This window comes from Barbatula barbatula (genome assembly GCF_947034865.1).
Source record: "Barbatula barbatula genome assembly, chromosome: 8".
Taxonomy (NCBI): domain Eukaryota; kingdom Metazoa; phylum Chordata; class Actinopteri; order Cypriniformes; family Nemacheilidae; genus Barbatula; species Barbatula barbatula.
Window position 1 is genome coordinate 5,901,922 of NC_136771.1, and position 19,124 is coordinate 5,921,045.

General features: G+C 37.6%; 1 protein-coding gene across 1 annotated transcript in view; it reads right to left on the minus strand.

The window, feature by feature from the left end:
- Window positions 1–19,124, minus strand: part of sorcs1 (sortilin-related VPS10 domain containing receptor 1) — a gene marked incomplete at its 5' end in the record, with an annotated part of 119,648 nt that overhangs the window by 20,177 nt on the left and 80,347 nt on the right. Inside the window, 6 exons of the mRNA XM_079463172.1 lie at window positions 1,117–1,296; window positions 2,311–2,400; window positions 2,685–2,803; window positions 3,964–4,028; window positions 6,477–6,550; window positions 8,762–8,920. Of these exons, the coding sequence (XP_079319298.1) occupies window positions 1,117–1,296; window positions 2,311–2,400; window positions 2,685–2,803; window positions 3,964–4,028; window positions 6,477–6,550; window positions 8,762–8,920 (687 nt within the window). The remainder of the gene's footprint in view (window positions 1–1,116; window positions 1,297–2,310; window positions 2,401–2,684; window positions 2,804–3,963; window positions 4,029–6,476; window positions 6,551–8,761; window positions 8,921–19,124) is intronic.

Sequence of the window (19,124 nt, forward strand, 5' to 3'; positions counted from 1 at the left end):
TGACGAATATTTCAATCTAGCCGACAGCAGGGATTTTAGCATATGTTACATGGAGGTGATGACCTCAATCAAGTCAGTGGACTTCTCGGCCTATCCGAGGGCCAAATGTGATTTTATAGGGGTTGCTATCATCAACAGTTTAATTATTTGATCAGGAGATAGCTTGACACCCGTTGGCCTCTGTTGGAATGCACGGCCTTGTGCCGCGTTTCATTTAGAAGCGAATGAACAGATCCGCGAGAGACAAGAGAGGAGAAATCTGCACCAGACCGCTAATCACCGCTGCGCTGGCTTTGCATTGTCAGCACTAAATTAGACTCAACTGCAGTTCTGCAAAACTTCGCCAAAAACCTTTCTCAAGTAGTTATTACAGTATTACTGTATATCTTATATTGTAGCCTAAAGTTATTATTTTTAATTGATTTAAAACTTTTGTTTGGTATCTGCAAACCAATGCTAGATATTTTGTCAGGGCAAACAAACATTTTTGCTATCCCCCCGGAAAAAAAAATTGGACAAGCAATGAAACTCTCTAAACTCTTTTTTTTACGTGATTCTAATGTATTTTTTACGTCTTCCGTATTACACTGATGCTATACACTACATGCTAGTAGCATTTACATTATAGTAGGATTATATTCTTTCATTTCAACTACACTTTTATCCACATCTATTTTACATCTTCACTGGGAATAACAAGTATCACACGCTACCGACTGAGCTACGGGCACAGTAATGAATATTGTTTACACTGTCTACACAAATGAATCCATTGTACATTAATGGCCATTTTAATTTAATCTAGCACAAAATCTCTTCCCGAATTAACACGGTGTCCATGAATTAAATATACAGAAAAAGAAATACATCTCCAGAGAGCAGATCCCTAATTCTTCACTCTTTAGATAATCCATTGATAAGGGTGTAATGAAAACCTGAATCAATTAGCAGTGCCATAAATTCAATTAGCATTAAACTCGTTTAGCATTCATCATCGCGTTCAATTTGCACACGTGCTTTTAAAATTCCAGAGATATCCGAACACAGTGAATGGTGCAGTTCCCTGCATTCTTCATCCGGCGAAAAGAAAAACACAGTTATATTTTAGACAAGTACCTCATATAGATCTATCATGACATTTCCCTCAGGACCCATGCTACTCATGACGTTCTCCAAAGCTAGCGTGTAGTATACGCCTCCAGACTCTGACACATACAGGTTGAAAGTGTCATTCTGGTTCCACTCTTGAACTGCCGCAACGACACGATTCTCATCCGTGCTGATCACATGCAGATCCTGGAAGACAGATAGAAACATAGATATTTTAAGACAGACGTCTCTTATTAGTGCCGTTTGTCAGTTTTGTGAGATCCTAATTAAGGTATATTTGGTAAACTACCTTTTGCCATCCAAACACTTATTCAGCAGTAAAGCTGCTTTGCAACAATGCAAATGGTAAAAAGTGCTAAGGAAATAAATAAATGGTAAGTGTGAAACCTTCGATTATGTAAGATGAACTAAGAGTCCAGCGAGGTTCATTACACACCAGCCCCCAGCGTAATATTCGACTTCTCACAAGCACGTTCTGGTGTAACCGTGAAATTTTAACAAGCCCATACTGCCTTCTATCAAAATACGAAATAAGTAGGCCGCCAACTTCCAACAACTTAAGCGTCCTTTAATATTCAAAACATCAAAATACCTTTACCGTTCTCATTTGCATAAATCAACGTAAAACGACTAATCAAGAGAGATTGAATATGAATGTCATTTCAGGGATGGCAGGGGACAGCTGGGGAGCAGTGGCGGCCTAACCCCGCTGAGCCGAATCCGATTAATAATCAGTATCAGACCTTACTCTCAGCCGCCTGGTTTTCTTCGCAGCTCCGACATACAGCGAATATTCTTATTGGCCTTAAATTGAGCTTGTCAGTCGGGCGAACGTAACAGAACCACATGCTGGCGAATTTCATCTACCCCAGGCTGTGCGAGGACCGCCGGGCGCGTGCTTTAACAAGCACGAAGTGCTTGGTTGAATAAAACATTTAATTGTCATGTGAGTGCGCAAGAATGTAAGCTTTGAATAATAACACGAAGCCCCGAGAGGCGAGCGGCCCGGGCAGTATCTGCATCCGGGGTAGAAGCCTGCCAGATGTTGGGGGAAAGCGGATTTTGTGGAAGTGTTGACGCTTTAAAAGGTAACGTCGAGGGATGTGATGATCTGAGTCGGAAATAGCACTGATTGTTGACTCTTTCACGGCATGGCAGATTTTGAGTTCCCGTCAAGAAAGTGTGAATGAGGCACTCTACCTTCGGAAGGGTGTATTTGGGAAGCTTCATGGGTGTAAACACGTCCCGTCTGGATGACACGTAGTATATTGGACGACCACCGGTTGACACCTTGGGTAATTAAAGGATGGCAGACAGGACAGGAAAACACTAGTAAGACGTGACAACTTGAGTGGTTCCGAGAAAGGTACAAATGTGGAAAACATGTTTGGTTGGCCTGAATTTTGGGCTGATATTGACCATTGATACAGATTTAGATACATGTCACGATTCAATATATTTCACTTTTATGTTATATTGCATATGATATATTACTGTTAATTGAATCAATTGCATGAAAGAATTCAATTTTTTTAACTGGTAAAAATCTATAGTTTCTCCTGAAAAGTGCTCACCTGGACAAACACATACTCATCTTGGACCACGAGCGAGTTAGGGTCAATGTATCCTGGAAACGGTTTTCCCTTGTTAGCATCTGTGCAGTTCTGAAGTTTGCATGTGACATAAAGAGCCTCTGCAAAGACAAAAGATCATTCTGGAAAATCCAAGGCTCAAAAAATGACAATGCCCTCTTCCAGCAAGCAAATGACAAGACATCATGAGCAATAAGGTACGGCCTTTTTTCTGTCCGTCAATCAAAGGGAATATAAGTACAACAGGCAAAAGACAAACTCAATTTGTGTTTTATGTTGCTTCATTACTGTTCATTATTGATGACAATTCCAGCGCTGTTGTGTTGTAATTTGGTTAATTTGTAGTTGCAGAAATTAACATTTTGCATCTTGGTTTGTATTCTTGTTTTCATTTTTCAATGACGTACCCATCCATACACTAAACTTATACATTAAACTCAAAAATAATACTGTCTTAATATACCAAACATTGCACTATATTATACATTAATATGCTTTCCTGTGGCTCATTGGTTACAGCATGGCGTTAACAACGGCAAGGTTTATGGGTTGGACCCAGGGGATTGCACATACTCACAAACAAATGTATAGTACAATCCAATGTAAGTACAACACAAGTTGTTTTTAAAACATCTAATCAATTGTAATACTTTAAAAAAACTTTAAGCGTTTAAAACTTTAAGACAAAATTAAGCGTTTTAAAACTATTTATAGGTATGTGTTTCTGTAAAATTATAATATTTGTTTCATTCTGTGAACTACTAACAATATTTCTCCCTAATTAAATATGCAATTTCTATTTGCATGTATTTGCAGAAAATAAAAACTGGGGAAACAGGTCAAAATAAATACTGCAAAGAAAACAAGTTCAACAGAAATATCTGTACACATATTTAGGCAAAGTTAAAAAAAATTTTTTTAAGTTTTTATAACAGGTTGCATGTGTCAGTTTTTCAGATTGCTGTTGGATGACTTTCTGTCACTCTCAAGTTTTGGTTTTGTTGAAATGTAACACTTGACCGGAATGGGCACAAAACATCTAGATATGCTGATTTTATCAAAATATGGAATGGTCGCTTCATTTTACATTGTTATATTTTATTTTATGTTTTATATATTATTATCATTGTGCTGCATTATAGGAATATTCAATATATTAAGTTGATTTGAATGTTATTTTAGTATTTCATTATAAAAAGAACCACTCATCTATCTGTTGTTTTGTGTTGAAAGCACATCCGGGGACACCGGTCTGACTTACGGGTTTCTGAGATACTGGTCTCCAGGTGGATCAGGCCCGGCTCTTTATCGAGGCCCAGTTTAGACCTGGAAAAAGAAACTGCTTTTACACAAGAACAGATAAACGTAAAAAATGCATCTGATCTCCGCTGATAGCTAACAGATCCACATTAGCCTTCCCAACAGAGCGATCGGATGGAATTCAGGATTGTATCCTTAGAAATCCCTGTTTGGATAAGCCCTTATTTCCATCTCCATCTTTCTGTGCTCTCTGACAGAAGCAAGGAGCATATCCTGACATCATTAAAACTAAGCCCTTCTCATTTGCTACCCAAGAACACCCACAGGCATCGTGCGTATCTCTCGTGCCCTTTTTAGTGTGGAAAAAAATCATCGTTGCATGAAATATTTATATGAGAGTGAAAACCAGAGAGTGCTGCTCCAAGTAGGAACACACAAATCTCAAGACTTTATTATGACACTTATTGGACGTATTGACACCAAATCAAAAATATTGGCCAAATATAGCATTACTTTTGCTTGTTGTGAGTCAACCTTAATATTTTAATAAAAGTCAACTGTGTATTTGCCGAACATTTGTGTCGCTTTTGTGGGTGGTTAAAGAAAAAGTTAATCCAGCTGAAAGAAACAGTTCACCTAAATAATTTGGTATTTATTTTCTCAACGAATTGTTTACAGTACAGTGCCAGTCCATAATGACAGAGGGCTGTCAAACTAAAACAAAAAGCCCCTTAAGCCCGCAGAAAAAACGCTTTTCAGTATGAACATTGCACCTTATTCACATATCTCAGCTGTGGTGAACAGAATTTTATTTGTAATCGCATACAAATGTATGCATTTTCGATTACTAAAGATCTAAAGCATCGAACAATGATAAGATGATGGAGATAAGTGTTCAAAACTGTAACTGTGGGCAAGTATCCAAATGCTCCATCCAGTTTCTGCATTTTGATTCAAATGCTCGGATCACAGCGGTGGTGTGATGATCCCAGTGTCCTCTACAAAGCTTCGCTTATATCCAGAATCCGATATTATCATACAACCTTCCATGTTCGAAAGAATGGTTAATTTTCAGATATCTGCAAGGAACCGTCTGGTTTTTGATTTCAGATCAATACCACAGGAAGAGTTTTCACCTGGCCAATTCCACCTGGAGTCTAAATCTGTGCGGGTATTAGACCAGAACAGAGCCCAATCAGATCAGAGTCTCTTTTGAAGCAGAAATCCATTTCATCCATCTGACGCCGCGTTCTTTCAATCATATCATATTCTGGAGGTGACCAAGGCGGTGTAACTCATCAAACAGGACAATTTAATTTCACATAGTCAATAGCAAGATATATGTGCCAGGCGCACGTGGCATCTCTCTGCGGATAACAAGACTTGGTATGCAAGAGTTCATAATCGAGAACTTGTGAGGATAGATCATTACCGGACTAAAAATGCTCCAATACTCCAGGCTCGCTCTCTGATGTCTCTGTTCTGTCCCACTTCGACTGTGCTCGCGTAAAAGTGTTTGCAAAAACCCTGCTGCTAAGTGACTGAATCTAAGGACGGGTAAGAAAGGGAAGAAGCCGGTTTTGCAACTATGTGGTTACTCTTTCTATATTTATTAAACGTTGGTTTAAAAAAAATCTTTTTTAAGTTATATTTATATATATTTATCGTTATATTGACGTAGGTTCTGTAGTACTTGGCAACACCAGATAGCATTTAGCACATGTGAGATGTGTAACACATGATTGTGTTCTAACACTGTCAACCCTGTCAAATTTCCTGTCAGACAGTGACAATTCTGTAAGACAGTAACAGATGGAGCTTAAATCAATCTGAAACATCCTGTAGTCTTAGTTTATTTACTAACCGAAGCGAATCCTAGATTTGTCATTTGCAGTACGCATAATAAATATTTGACCACACGTTCTTGAATTTGACAGGCAAGTTATAAGAAAAAAGTGCAAATCTTATGAGAAAATCTTATATAGTTGATTATAGGTCACAAAGCAATAAATGTATTTTATTGTTTCTGGAGAACGTGTTGTTCAACATCGAAACAATCACTAAAAGCAATATGTTTAAATACACCGAGTAAACAAAGCGATTCAATCTAGCTCAAAACGCAGTTCATTTGAGTTTGCCCGCGTGAGACCCGAGATAAACGCAAAATCGAATCGCATTTAGAATTTACTTCGCAACAGGTCAACTTCATCACCGCAGTCTAGACACATATTAGCTGTCCCGCTAGAGTTAAATAAGCTTTCTTAATCACTAAATCATTCATGACGCTGCGAATGCAGACTGCAACTCAGTTGCAAGATATAATGACCGCATTCATTAAGTAGCAAACAAACATCTGGGCGAGATAGCGTTCCGCTGGTGGTCGAACACATGGAGATCACATCAGGGCTCAGGACAATCCGTGCTTTTCTGTGTGTTTATTATCAGGCACAAAACGCAGGCGGTCAGATGATTGATGCTCTATATGCAGCAGCAGAAGTCAAACAGAGCACTTACCAGTAAAATCGATTGGGCGCAACACGCTCGTGAACGAGCTGCCATCGACGGCCGAACTCAACCGAACTGTAGAGCTGTGAAAGACACATTGTGTTAATTTGAGTCAAAGAGGAGTCTGTTGAGATTTTTGTTTCTTTTGATGGTGCAACATTAATAAGGACTGGGTGTTCCTTTAAATTTGGAAACTTTTGGCCCTGTGGGATTCCACAAGATGATCCTTTTAAAAACAGTGATACATGTGCATCACAGGAGAGAAATATGCATTTAGTTTCATATAATTCGGAATTGGACGTGGTGGTGATAGGAAAAAAAATTTCGATAAACAATTTTTTTTGTTACTATAAATGTGTATCATGCATTCGAAATACTTTCAAACCTTTTCCATAATATGACAAAATACAGCTTGATTAGAAATGAGATAAAGAAAATATTCCATTTATAAATTCCCAGTGCCTTAGTACTTTAATATAGCACCTGCATTAAAACAAAACCTCTCTTCAAGAGTAACCACATGTGGAAGTAAGAATAATGAAAAAGAAAAACTAAGTCTTGATCAATAGAAAACTAAAACAGAAAAAAGGATTTTAAATATTACTTATCATATGTTTTTCAGTTTTCAAAAGTATGACAAGAAATGACTTATTTATGTCATCTAAGTTAAATGTTTTTAGAACATTGCTGCAAATATGGAACGCCGGTTTTTACAAAACTTACGAAGCGTGTTGTGAGTTAAAGCAAAAGTTTTCCAGTGTCGGGAAACTTTTTTCAAGCACTAACAGCATATTTTTTGCCAGGCTTAGACAGATCTAAAACAGTGGGGGGCTTCAATGCAACATTTGGATTTGCACCTCACTATATCTGGGGAGAGCTGTGATTTCACAATCTCAGTAGAACATCCTGACTGTGGGTGGATGAAGCTTGGTCATATTTAGATGCAACAAAATCAACAGAATGGAGCGAACTGTAAGGGTGTGAAATGAGTCGAACTGATCCTAAACAACATCATTTTATATACAATTGTGCATTTTTGTAGCGCTAAATCTTTAGTGTGTCCAGAAAAAAAGTCTCCAATAGACATATATTTAAAAATAAATATTTTTTTTGTCATTATTAGTACCTTATAGTCTGTGAAGCTTTCATGAAAGTTTCACAGAATAATCCAGTATGGACTGCTGATGGAGGTTACTGGTCTATTGACACCTCGCATCATTTTATCGTAACTATAACCGTAACGGCAAACAAATTCAGCTACCATTTTTTCAAGCTGTCAACAATAATAAAATATTCATTGATTTGTAGTATAGATTGGGATGGGCTTTAATTAGGTCGGTGATTGTGCTTTTTGTTTGTACGGCGGTTTTATCCATGGCTAGTCATGCATGTTGTGCAAACATTTAGCTATTAGCCTTCAATTGGCTGATCATTTTTTCAACGTGTCTATTTAAATGTAATTCATTTTCAGCGTCGCTCCTTGAAGGGTCAAATCAAGGTTGATCTGTTAATGTTGACAGACGGATTGGCTGTGACCCAACGTAGTCGTCTGCGTAAAAACAAGTATTTAACTGCAGCAGTTCATTCGCTCATTTGTGTACGTAGAAAACATTCTTTTTTGGATATAGTCAATATATCATTTGTGTTTGTAGTGTTGTGTTGTGTCATCATAATCAGAGTCATTTATAACATCCAAATCAAACCAAGGAATAAACTAATCTGCCATAATGTACTTTCTATTGACCCGTGCTTGGTTTTTTTTACGCAGAAGCATCGGGAAACTAAAACAGGCCTCGGCTGGCTAAATGATCTTTTGATATGCTTTAATCTGATGCTTGGACAATCTTTTCAGAAGAGTGAAATTTGTTTCATAATTTGTTAGCCTTAAACCGCGAGCTGAAACGCATATAATTAATGGTAATGCCCTGCGACTGGGGATCCATAAATTGCCTTAATTGCCTTCTTTAGGCTCACTGAAATTGTCTCTTTAAGATGTATTTCCTCTCGCATTGATAATAGCCTTTGTGGGCGATATTTCAAGGCCTAACACAGATTAGCAACCATTTGCGAGCACACTTTTCATGATTGTAATGTCTCTCTTTGCCATTCGCTTCTAGAATGTTCTTTATCATCATGGGAGCAAATACAAACAATGTGATTTTTCTTTGGCTTTCAGCACTTGCTCAGTTTTGGCAGAACAATAACTTGAATATTGGACGAATGCTGACTCGCCGATCCCATAAAGAGATGCTGTTTGGTATACGTTTGTGTTTCAGCTATAACACATTCCTCACCTTCTGGTCATGGCTGTAGGCAAGGATCCAGTCCTCCTGATCGGGATGAAACAGCAGGCTGAGGATGTAGAAGTTGAGGCGATATTTTTGATAGGTGGCACCTTCGTCCGAGCTGATGAGCAAACTGCTTTCCACCTCCGGGTCTGTCAGCAACATGATCTGTAGCACAAAAAGAAAGACCAGAGGTATTTAGTCGCTTCACTGAGCCCCTTGCGGACCCTTAAAGGGAAAGTTCCTCCAAAACATATGTCAGTATTTATTTACCCTCATGGCCAGTTTATGACAATTTTTGGTAACACTTTAGTAAAGGGACCAATTTTCACTTTTAAGTTGCTTATTAGGATGCCTGTTTTTAGCATATTGGCTTTTTATTAGTTCTTATAAAGCACACATGGCCATATTCTACCTCCCTTATCCTACCCAACTATACCAAACAACTACGTCACTAACTATTAATAAGCAATAAATTGGGAGTTTACTGAGGCAAAAGGTTGTAGTTAATGGTTTATTAATACCGAGATTTGGACCTTAAAATAAAGTGTTACCCAATTTTCATTAACAAGAATGAATAAATGCAGAAAACTAAATTGTTCATTGTTAGCTAATGCATAACTAATAGCACGTTATTGTAGTGTTACCAAAATGTCTTATTTTTTGTGTTCTGCAGTCGTTGAGGTTAAGTAAATGATCGAGGAATGTTCATCCTTGGGTGAACTATCCCTTTAAGAAAGTGTCATGATCCCTGTATGGGTTTCCCCTTCATGCGGTATGGACTTTTGTTACTTCCTCTTTCCTGTTCCTGTTGTAGTTTGTAGTTCTTTTGTTCATTGGTTCTGTGCCATGATCTGTTTCAGGTGTGTCTTGTTAGCCCTGTGTATTTAAGCCCTTGTGTTTCCTTTGTATGAATACTTTGAAAGTATTCGCAAGACCGCCACTTGTTAAATGTGATATCTTAATTTCTAATACCTGTTTCGCTTGGTTTGATATTATCATAATCACGGTGTTTCACAAGCATGGATCTCTTTAACACTGTCAGCAACACAGTCCAATGAGTAATTTATTATGACGTACATGTGTGTGTGTGTGTGTGTGTGTGTGCGTGTGCACACATAACTTAGTGAGGCTGCTAAATCTTTAATTTCCCCAGAGCTCTTTCCCTTTCCTGAGTGGCACCAGTCCTAAGTTTGTGACAATTTTGATATATATATAAATATATAAATAAAATAAATATAATCAGCGTCAAAAATAATTGAATTGGTAAGCCTGAGCAGTTTCGAACTCTTATCACTGACAGAGGCTGAAGGTGTCAGGGTCGATGGATTGTGAATGTGTGTGTGTGTGACTGTGTGTGTGTGTGTGTGTGTTGGAGCTCTGTCGGTTTACTGCATGTTTGTGTGTGTTATGTAAATAAAAAAAGACCAGTGGAAAATGAAGTTCCTCTCTGAAGATACATAGTAAGATTCAAGGTTTCTGCTCAACTCAACTGGTGCAAAAATCAAAGACCAAAGTCACATGACAAATTGCCAAAGTATGCGAGGGGGGGGGGGGTTATCCTGTTTATCAGCATTTACATTTTTGCATTTGGTAGATGCATTTCTACACAATGCTTATCCAAGGTTATTAAAACAATTTTTTTAAACATTCTTGATTAATTGAAATAAAATAAAATATTGGCTTAATTATTATTTGTAAAACTTAAAAAAATGTAGATGTTGCCTTAGCAATAAACTGTGTTTAGGTTGAGGCAGTACAATTATTAACTACAAATAAATTAAAAGGAAACTTAAGCTAAAACAGCAAAACAAATACAATATAGCAATATAAAAACAAGCAAATATGTAATAAAATGACAGAAGCACATGACAAATTTGTTAAAATAAACCTAAAATGGACATGAAAACAAAAAATGGGTAGTTGATAAATAAATGTGTCCTATGGAGTGAAACAACAGTAAATAATAATGTGTATCATTTAAAGTAGTAAGAGAGATTAATTTTCGTTCATCTTTAGGTTTTTTCTTTTGAATTTTTTATGTCACACCTTAGGACACGTGTGGTTTATTTGTCAACTACCCAAATATAAAACCTATACCTATACCTAAAACATTAATACCTATTGCTCAACCAACTAACCCTTTGGGAAAACAAAGTCATATGTGTCTCAAATACATTACGTCTCAAAATAATAATGGAATTATATTAAACATAGAACCAGAAAAACATACGTATATAAATACATATACATTATATAACTATTTACATTACATTTAGTCATTTAGCAGACGCTTTTATCAAAAGCAACTTACAAAGAATTCAAGGAGCAATAAGCAATATGTCAAACAAGTATAATTTATGTATATCTACAGTATATGTACATTTATGGCTACATAGATTTCTGAAGGGATGAGATGCAATTTTTCATCTCCTTTGTGTGATTTTGTACAGGTCAGATCTCAGCCTTTCTCTCCGTAGCTATTTCGTGACCACATACTTCGATTGCATCGTCCGATCAATACGCCTCTGATGCAATGCGGTCGAAACGCAATCTCGCTCCAACTCCAAAGACCCACCAGTCATGTAACTTCCACAGCGCGCCAAAAAATGAAAATGTTTGTGTCCACTTCAAAATTGCTTTCCATTTCAATTGCGTTCTTGACACACTTCTCCAGGGCAACAGTATTATTAAGTAGATCAGGGCAGCAGGGCTTGCGAAGCCATTCATCAAACAGGACATGCTAATGCTAACCCTAGCACTTGGAACCCAGAGCACTGGCTCATCAATCACCGTTGCCAACTTTACAAACGTGACCCAGATGCCGACCAATCAGAAGTGATGTTTGGGTGGTTCGGTTGGTGAATACCAACCATTTTTAAAGGGCGATCAAACGCTTGAGATGTTATACCTTTTTGATATACTGTTAATGGCGTTCTGTATTCGAAGGGATATTTTGTGGTGGCAGGACTTTAGGGTTCAAGTATCTCCTTGAAATGTGGAAGTCTCCGCTGGGCCCTAAAAGCATGACGGACTGATGAAAATGTCTACTCAAAGCCGGTTTAAATGAACAATAACATTACAGCTTAATGACAGCGCCGGCCATTTGGAGCGCCAATAAAGGAAATGCAGTAAATCAAAGACAAGTCCAGTGAACTATAAATGTCTTTCCAAGGTCCTTAAAGAAATAGTGCACTCAAAAATGAAAACTTGCACAAAAAATATATACATTTCCAAGCTTGGACAGAAAATCAATTAAATCAAACATGTGTGCATCTTCACATATCAACACTTTTTTTAGTGGCCTGTTCCTTTAAATCCCTTGCATTCAGATTGCATTCAGATCAGGCTAGAATCTTCTGTTCAGAACAGAGCGCACTCACATCAGTCACATGAGGTGTCACCCGCTGAAGCTGTTATGGATTAATGCCTCTCAATCTGCATTTCTATACCTGACGTAGACGTGTGAAAAAAGAATATGCAGATGCAGAGGGACGCGCACGGAGGAATTTTGCATCTCGTTCGTTCTTGTTTGACCTTCAATTATGCAGAGAGAGAGAAAAAGAGAGAAAGAAAAGATGAAGAGGGACAGGTGGAAATGACAAGAAAGAATTCGAGGCTCTGAATGATCACCATTGAGACGACTGATAACACAATGACCAATAAGAATGCTTTACATGGCCGCTCCTTCTGGTTTTAATTAACATTATAAAAGTTCAATCCGTTTTTAAGTATGCATAACTATGGCTTTAGATCAAATTAAGAATGGTCTACATTGGCCTTGTTGGCTCCTCTTTCGTACTCTGAAGCGCGCGTTAACGGGGCAATTAATTTTTATTAATCTTATTTTCTTTGTCTCCCTGCTCACGCACCCTGGCGAAATCCACCTCTCTGACTGCTCCCACTCCGTTTCAAGGCCCTATCAGTTATTCAGAGTAAAAGAGCAGAAGTTTTGGGGGAAGACAAAGGTTAATGAAGCGCCAGATGAGGTGGCGGGTGAGACGCAGAGAGTTACCGTAGCGCAGTGCTAAGCCAGCTCTGATAGAATATTAATGAAATCAGGAACATATTTTAGCTCCATCTTAAACTAATTGGATCGGCTCACTCTTATAAATCCAGAGTTTAACAAGGGCAGTCATAAATACCTTCACTGCTTACCTTATTGGAATAAAATGGTCTTCTGAGCTTGGAATTTTGCTTAAATATTATATTATAAAGTGGACAGTATCCATACCTTGGATGTGCAAACTCGCTGAGTTGACAATGTACTTTTTAAATGAGTTATCAACAAACCAAAAGAGTGACCAATAATAATGACTTATGGGAAAAAATAAGAATCATGTAATATGGAGATCTAAGAATATCAAGGTTTAAGAATGACAGCAGCAATATTTACAATAATTATATAAGTTAAGCGATTTCAGGTTACAACAACTTATCACTAGCCAATATTAAAATATTAAGTTGATTGTACTTTTAACTGTAACTTTTCAAGTAAGGGTTTCTCATTGAAAAACAATACATTCATTTAATACAAAAGTTTTAATTGATTACGATAGTTATATTTACTCAATATTCGTTACAGTTTCATAATCTGGTTTTCATTACACTGTACCATAAGGGGTTAATGTTGTTATAACCTTATTGACTGTTCAAGGACAGCTAATTTATGATTATTGAATTTGTAATAAGATAAAAATTAATTCCCGTTAAAAACGCATACACAAGCTTAAACACAATAATGTAAATACCGGTATAGCGACTCTACAGTCCTCATTTAAGTGAGCGCCACACACACACATACATAACACACACGCTATACGCACCAGCACACACTCGCTTTTCCTCTGATGACTAAACATCATTAAAAAACTGTAAACCAAGCTGTTTGCCCTAACAGTGCTTACGTGCCTGTTTTCAGCACCTACACATTTCTCAAAGAGTCTTTGTGGGTGCACACAGGTGAGCTGCAATTTCCCCCTCATCCACCACGGGAAGAACATAGCGGCAGACTACCAATGCTGACGCCACAGATCTGAGATCAGCAAGGTCTTTCGTTACAGAATCTGCTCCCTGAAAGCTGTGTCGTTTTTTTCTTCTCTCCTATTAGGAATGCAGTGTGGTGAAACCCTCAAAATTGCCTTATTAACCAAGGGTATTGTTTGCTCAACAGAGAACTGACCAATTAGAGTGAAACGCTGCGTTGGGTCCCAGGTGATCGCTCAAGGTGTTCGCGAAACACCCAAGGTAGTGTTATTTAAGGTTGCCTTGGGAGGCAGAGGTGCTGGTATAACTCTGTGGTTATTGGAGAATGTGTCAGGTGTGTGTGTGTGTGTGGTAGGACAGAAAGTAAAGTTGTTTTTAAATAAAAGTCACATTTTCAACTATTTTTAAATGATGACTAAAAAGTAGATTGTGGCTCTAATTGCTTCTTATTCGTTCATTACACTAATAATGGAGGGCAAGAAGGGCACACTGCATTTTGGGATACAGAGTTCTGCTCTGTGTTCAGCAAATTCTTGCAAATGTAGTACTCTGGGTCATCTTAGTATTCTATAAACACACACGTATTTTATTATTAATCCTTGTGTGGTGTTCGGGTTCAATTTTCAATGTTTGCTCGGAAAAATTCAAACTTCTCGATGTATATTAATGCTTACTTTTTCACCCAAATCATAGATTTTAATTTTTTAGTACTTTTTTCAATTTCATAATGTGATTTAAAGTCACTAGGAAATTCTAAGTGTTTTAGACAGTGTTGCAGCAAGTGTTATGAATGATGTATAAGTGCACACCATTCTTTTTAAAATCCATTTTCAGTTGTAATGTTAAATCAAAAACAAGTCCTCTCCCCCTCTCAACAACAACTCTTCACCACATTACGTAAGCAACAAAAAGTAGGTAGGACTTTACTGACTTTGCAATGGACAGGCATTTTTAGCCCTCCCCTCCAGGCCCAACTTACAACAAACCAATGAAAAAGGGAAGTGCAAAATAAAGCCCTGCACTACATTGTTTCTCATTTCAGAAGCCGTTTCACTCGGATATACTAGTAAATATCGGCAAAGAAGTAAATCGCAACTCCTGTTTTATGGTGACTTCAACAAAGGTAAAATTACAAATATGAACTGTATACAGTATGCTATATACAGTATCTGATATGATATATACGACACGTGATATGATTGTATCTTTTCTATTCCTTTTAAATATAAATGTGTATATGTGTGTAGTGTGTATAGGTATTGTCTATATGTACTGTATGTGTTGATATAGTTTTGTGTTAAACTAACTGAGACCAGTTCTATATCACGTATGCGCTGATCATGATTTTGATCAAACCCGATAATGTAAAAGGTTTCAGTAAATGTTTCAAGTAGGCCTACTTTTCAAGTCTGCTGGTGTTATTTGTAACTAGTGTAATCTTGTGTTTTTGGAACCTACAAAAAGATGAAGTGAATCAGTGAATATGAATGACTCTTTACGTGAATAGATCGATGAATTTCTCGCCATTGCAGAAAGGCCATGCATATGCAGTCAAGGGATCAGTTTTCATAATTGATATTCTATATCATATCTCTCTTGGATGAAAACTGCAAGTCAATATTCATGTAAGACAGAAAAAAGAAATAAGCTGACTACTCTGTACAGAAATGTATCGTGTTAGTTTAATATAATACCACTACACAACGGACAAAAATAGTACAACACACTAAAAACGGTTTGATTCACCCACATAGACATTTGACGGTTGTCAAATAACAGCAAGACCCTGCAGTTCTAAAGAATAACCACCACCTAGTGGTTGAGATGTTGAATTCACAGTTCCTACTTCTGCTGCTGAAGGTCAATGGCAATAAAAGCACGTACAAAATCAGCAAACGGTGAAGTCTTTATCTCAGTAAGCACAATCTCTCTCTTTCACATTGATAGACCGTGCTGATGGCTCAGTTTTAGGCTCGTCTTTGAATGAATAGATGGCATTCGACAGGGTTGCCAGGCGACAGGAAAAACCGATGATGACTCAAACATTAAAGCATTGGACCAAACACCTTGAACATTTAGCAAAAACTCAACATTCATATGCAGCAAAAGTACATCGCTTCAACACTGTAAATGATCAAACAACAAAAGTTGAATTAATAAATGATAAACCTCTACTGTAGCAACTCACTTTTTTTTCAAGTGCATATCGATTTTGGAAAAAAAGAAGGAAATGTCAAGGCAGATAGGAAGCTTTAATCATGCATGGTTGTCCCCTTTAGCTAAGACACAAGCTTTTCGACTAATGTACTTTTGACTTTTGTTTTTGATCTGCTATTCTCTTTGTATGCACATATCCTTTCATTTCCTTCACTTTATGAAACACGAGTACACCGCTTCGGCCGAAAAGATCAACCCATGTTATCCAGCAATTATCCCTCCAAAGACACACGCAGGCTTGTCAGCGGGGCAAGGGGCGAAGCCAGTTGAAGCCGAGAGCCGGTCAGGGAAGCCGAGTCTAATTAAAGCTTTGGGAAGCTGAAAGGTCAGAGAGCCAGTGACTTCCGCCGACATGGGAAAATGTGAAGTCTTCATATGAGAATGAGAAATGTCAGGCTCAAACACGAGCAGACGAAATAAAGGTCTCGCGTGTGATTGAGGGGGTCCAGAGAAGGGGGCTAACAAGCGTCGATTTGTGGGATCGAGAGAGAAGATTCAGACGAGGGGGTAATTTAACACATTTCAATTCATTTCAATATAGCAGTGAGGGGCGAGCGATAACATTTTGCTTCCTTCAAATCCGTGGAACATGTTCGAGCTATTTAAAAAGCTGGTTAAGTTCAAATTCATTCTGGTCCCATTTGACTACATAATGATTTCATTAATTTCAGCAATTCATATAGGAAGATACAAGGTATAATCCATGAATGCTTTCATTGTTTTGTTAACAGATAAATTAAGCTTATTCATCAACCCTCTAAAATATAAAATAAAATGATGCCATTTTATAAAACATCTAGTTGTTACAACAGCATCTAAAAATACTTACAATTTAAAGCCTGAATCTACAATTTATGGTTGATAAGTAACAAGAATCAATGATTGTGCAAGTAGCTGTTTAGTCCGATTCAGCAAAAATTGACAGTTTAATGGATTTGACTTAAACACAAATAAAGTAGGCCTTATGTTAAGTCATTTGCAATGTCATTTGCCAACAAAAATGGCAAAAATTGGCACAAGTTACAGATTGCAGCTTTAAATATGTCATGTCCAAGTGTTGTTTGAGGGACTGATGCCAACTTGGCAATTTAGCAACTTTACAGACAGTCCTGGCACTTTTTTCTCATAAAGCACATAATTTAATTATTTTTTAAATGAATTTAGCAACATTTGGCTCTTAATTGTTTTTTAAAGTGACTAAAATCCTTAGACTTAAAAAGTTTCAACAAACTAAATGTCCTAAATCCCAACTAATAAACTCTCCCTATTTCTCATAAACATTTACTCAGTAACTTGTCACTGAGTGCAGCTGTGACACGTCAGAGGGGACCTGGCCCTCCCGGTTGAGACCATTTATTTATCATTGGAGTTTGGGTTCCTCGCCACAGAGCCTTGTTTGCTTGCTCACTGGGAGACTGCTGATATTAGATATTATTTTCTAGAATGATCGTGCTTGTTCTATAAACACCATGCACTGTTCTGTGTTTTTCTGATTTTCTCAGCTGCTTTTGAACAATGCACATTGTGAAAAGTGCTATATACTGTAAATACAATTCAATTAAATTGAAAGGACTCATTTCCACTTCTTATCGGTCCCAACACACACAACTGCATGCAAAAAATGCTTGTGCATGCAAGTATTCGACTTTATCAAGCCCCAGTTTCCCTCTGTCCCTTGTCGGTTCATTCTTCACGTTTACCCACCTTCGACTGTCCTGATACCCTGCCTTCCATTGGAGTTACCTTGTTGCTGTTTCAAAGTTTGTGGACTTATAGTTTATTTATTATTCTTATTACCTCGTTTGTTTTGTCCCCCTTGTGGGAAGTTTTAGTTTTCAGTCTTGTCTTGTTTTTGTTCATGTTTTCCCCATCGAGGGTCTTTGTTTAAATAAAGTTTTATTATTTAGCAAACCACTGCCTGCGCTTGGGTTCTGTCCATACCTCAAAACAATGTAATTAATACTTTATTGAACTTTGATACAACGAGGGTGCCTTAAGACTCCTCTTAGTACGCAAGCATGACGGTCAGGATGAAATGGTTACATAACAAGCATTAATGAGTAAATATTACTATGTCATTAAAATGACATTTCATGCAGCGTGTAATGTCGCTGTGTGTGAATGTAAGCAGTCAGCCAAGTTGTAAAGCCGAAAGTGAACAAATAACAAAGTTATTGGCTTGGGAAAAAGAAGTCGACTCTGAATCACGTGAATGAGTCGTCTGTAGTTCTAATTTCAGTTCAGTTCCACTCTGTGTAATGCCCGCCTACGTGCCATTAGTGACACTTCACGCTGTTGACCAATCACAGGAGACTAGACCATCTGACCAACCAGATCAGAGAAGCTGACAGAAATGAGGGGATTTGACGGATGAATCGCCGAATGAATCATCAGTCAAGAAGTAAGGTAAGGTGATACAATTAATAGAAAATTACTAATGTCTTTAATAATCGAAGAAACATAAATTGATTCATGAACAAAAGGCTATTACCAAAGTTGTACATTTCATCTTTTTTATAGAAACCAACAACATGTGCAGATGAGAGAAAAAGAGATAACAACCAAAGTTCTCTCACTCACTTTGTTTCTCATTGCAGGCGTTTTGAAATGATGCCTGAGGGTGAACAGATGTTCAGCTTTATTTCCTTCTAAGTCTCACCATTCGCTTCTGCCCCATAAGAGAGTCTTTCCCCTGCAGATGTCGTCCAATCAGAGCTGCCCTCAGAGGCAATTCAAAAGCTTACCCACAATGCCTAGCGTTTTACGATTTGACTTTGGCAGCAGTAGACCGCCTCCAATATTTCCCCACAACATAAATCACGAAACGAAGATATATTTGCATCTATTTGAATGTTTATAGCTGCAGTGTGTATCTTGTATCTTAATGGCTGTTGCTTCAAATCTTTGCAGTACCCGCCAGATTTACGATCCCAGAGTTGTATTATCTCTCTGCCCAGATACTGTCCAGAAACGCTACACTAAGAGGCACTTTCAATGGATACAAACTCGCTCTATTACAAAGGCAATAAATGCTACTGTATAACTATCATCCTAATTCACTTGCTCAGCACCAATAGCAGAAAAATCATTAAAAGAGAATCCTACACAAATTATCTGAATCCCAACCTTGGTTTAGCAACGCTAAGCCATACACGCTTATGCTAATGCA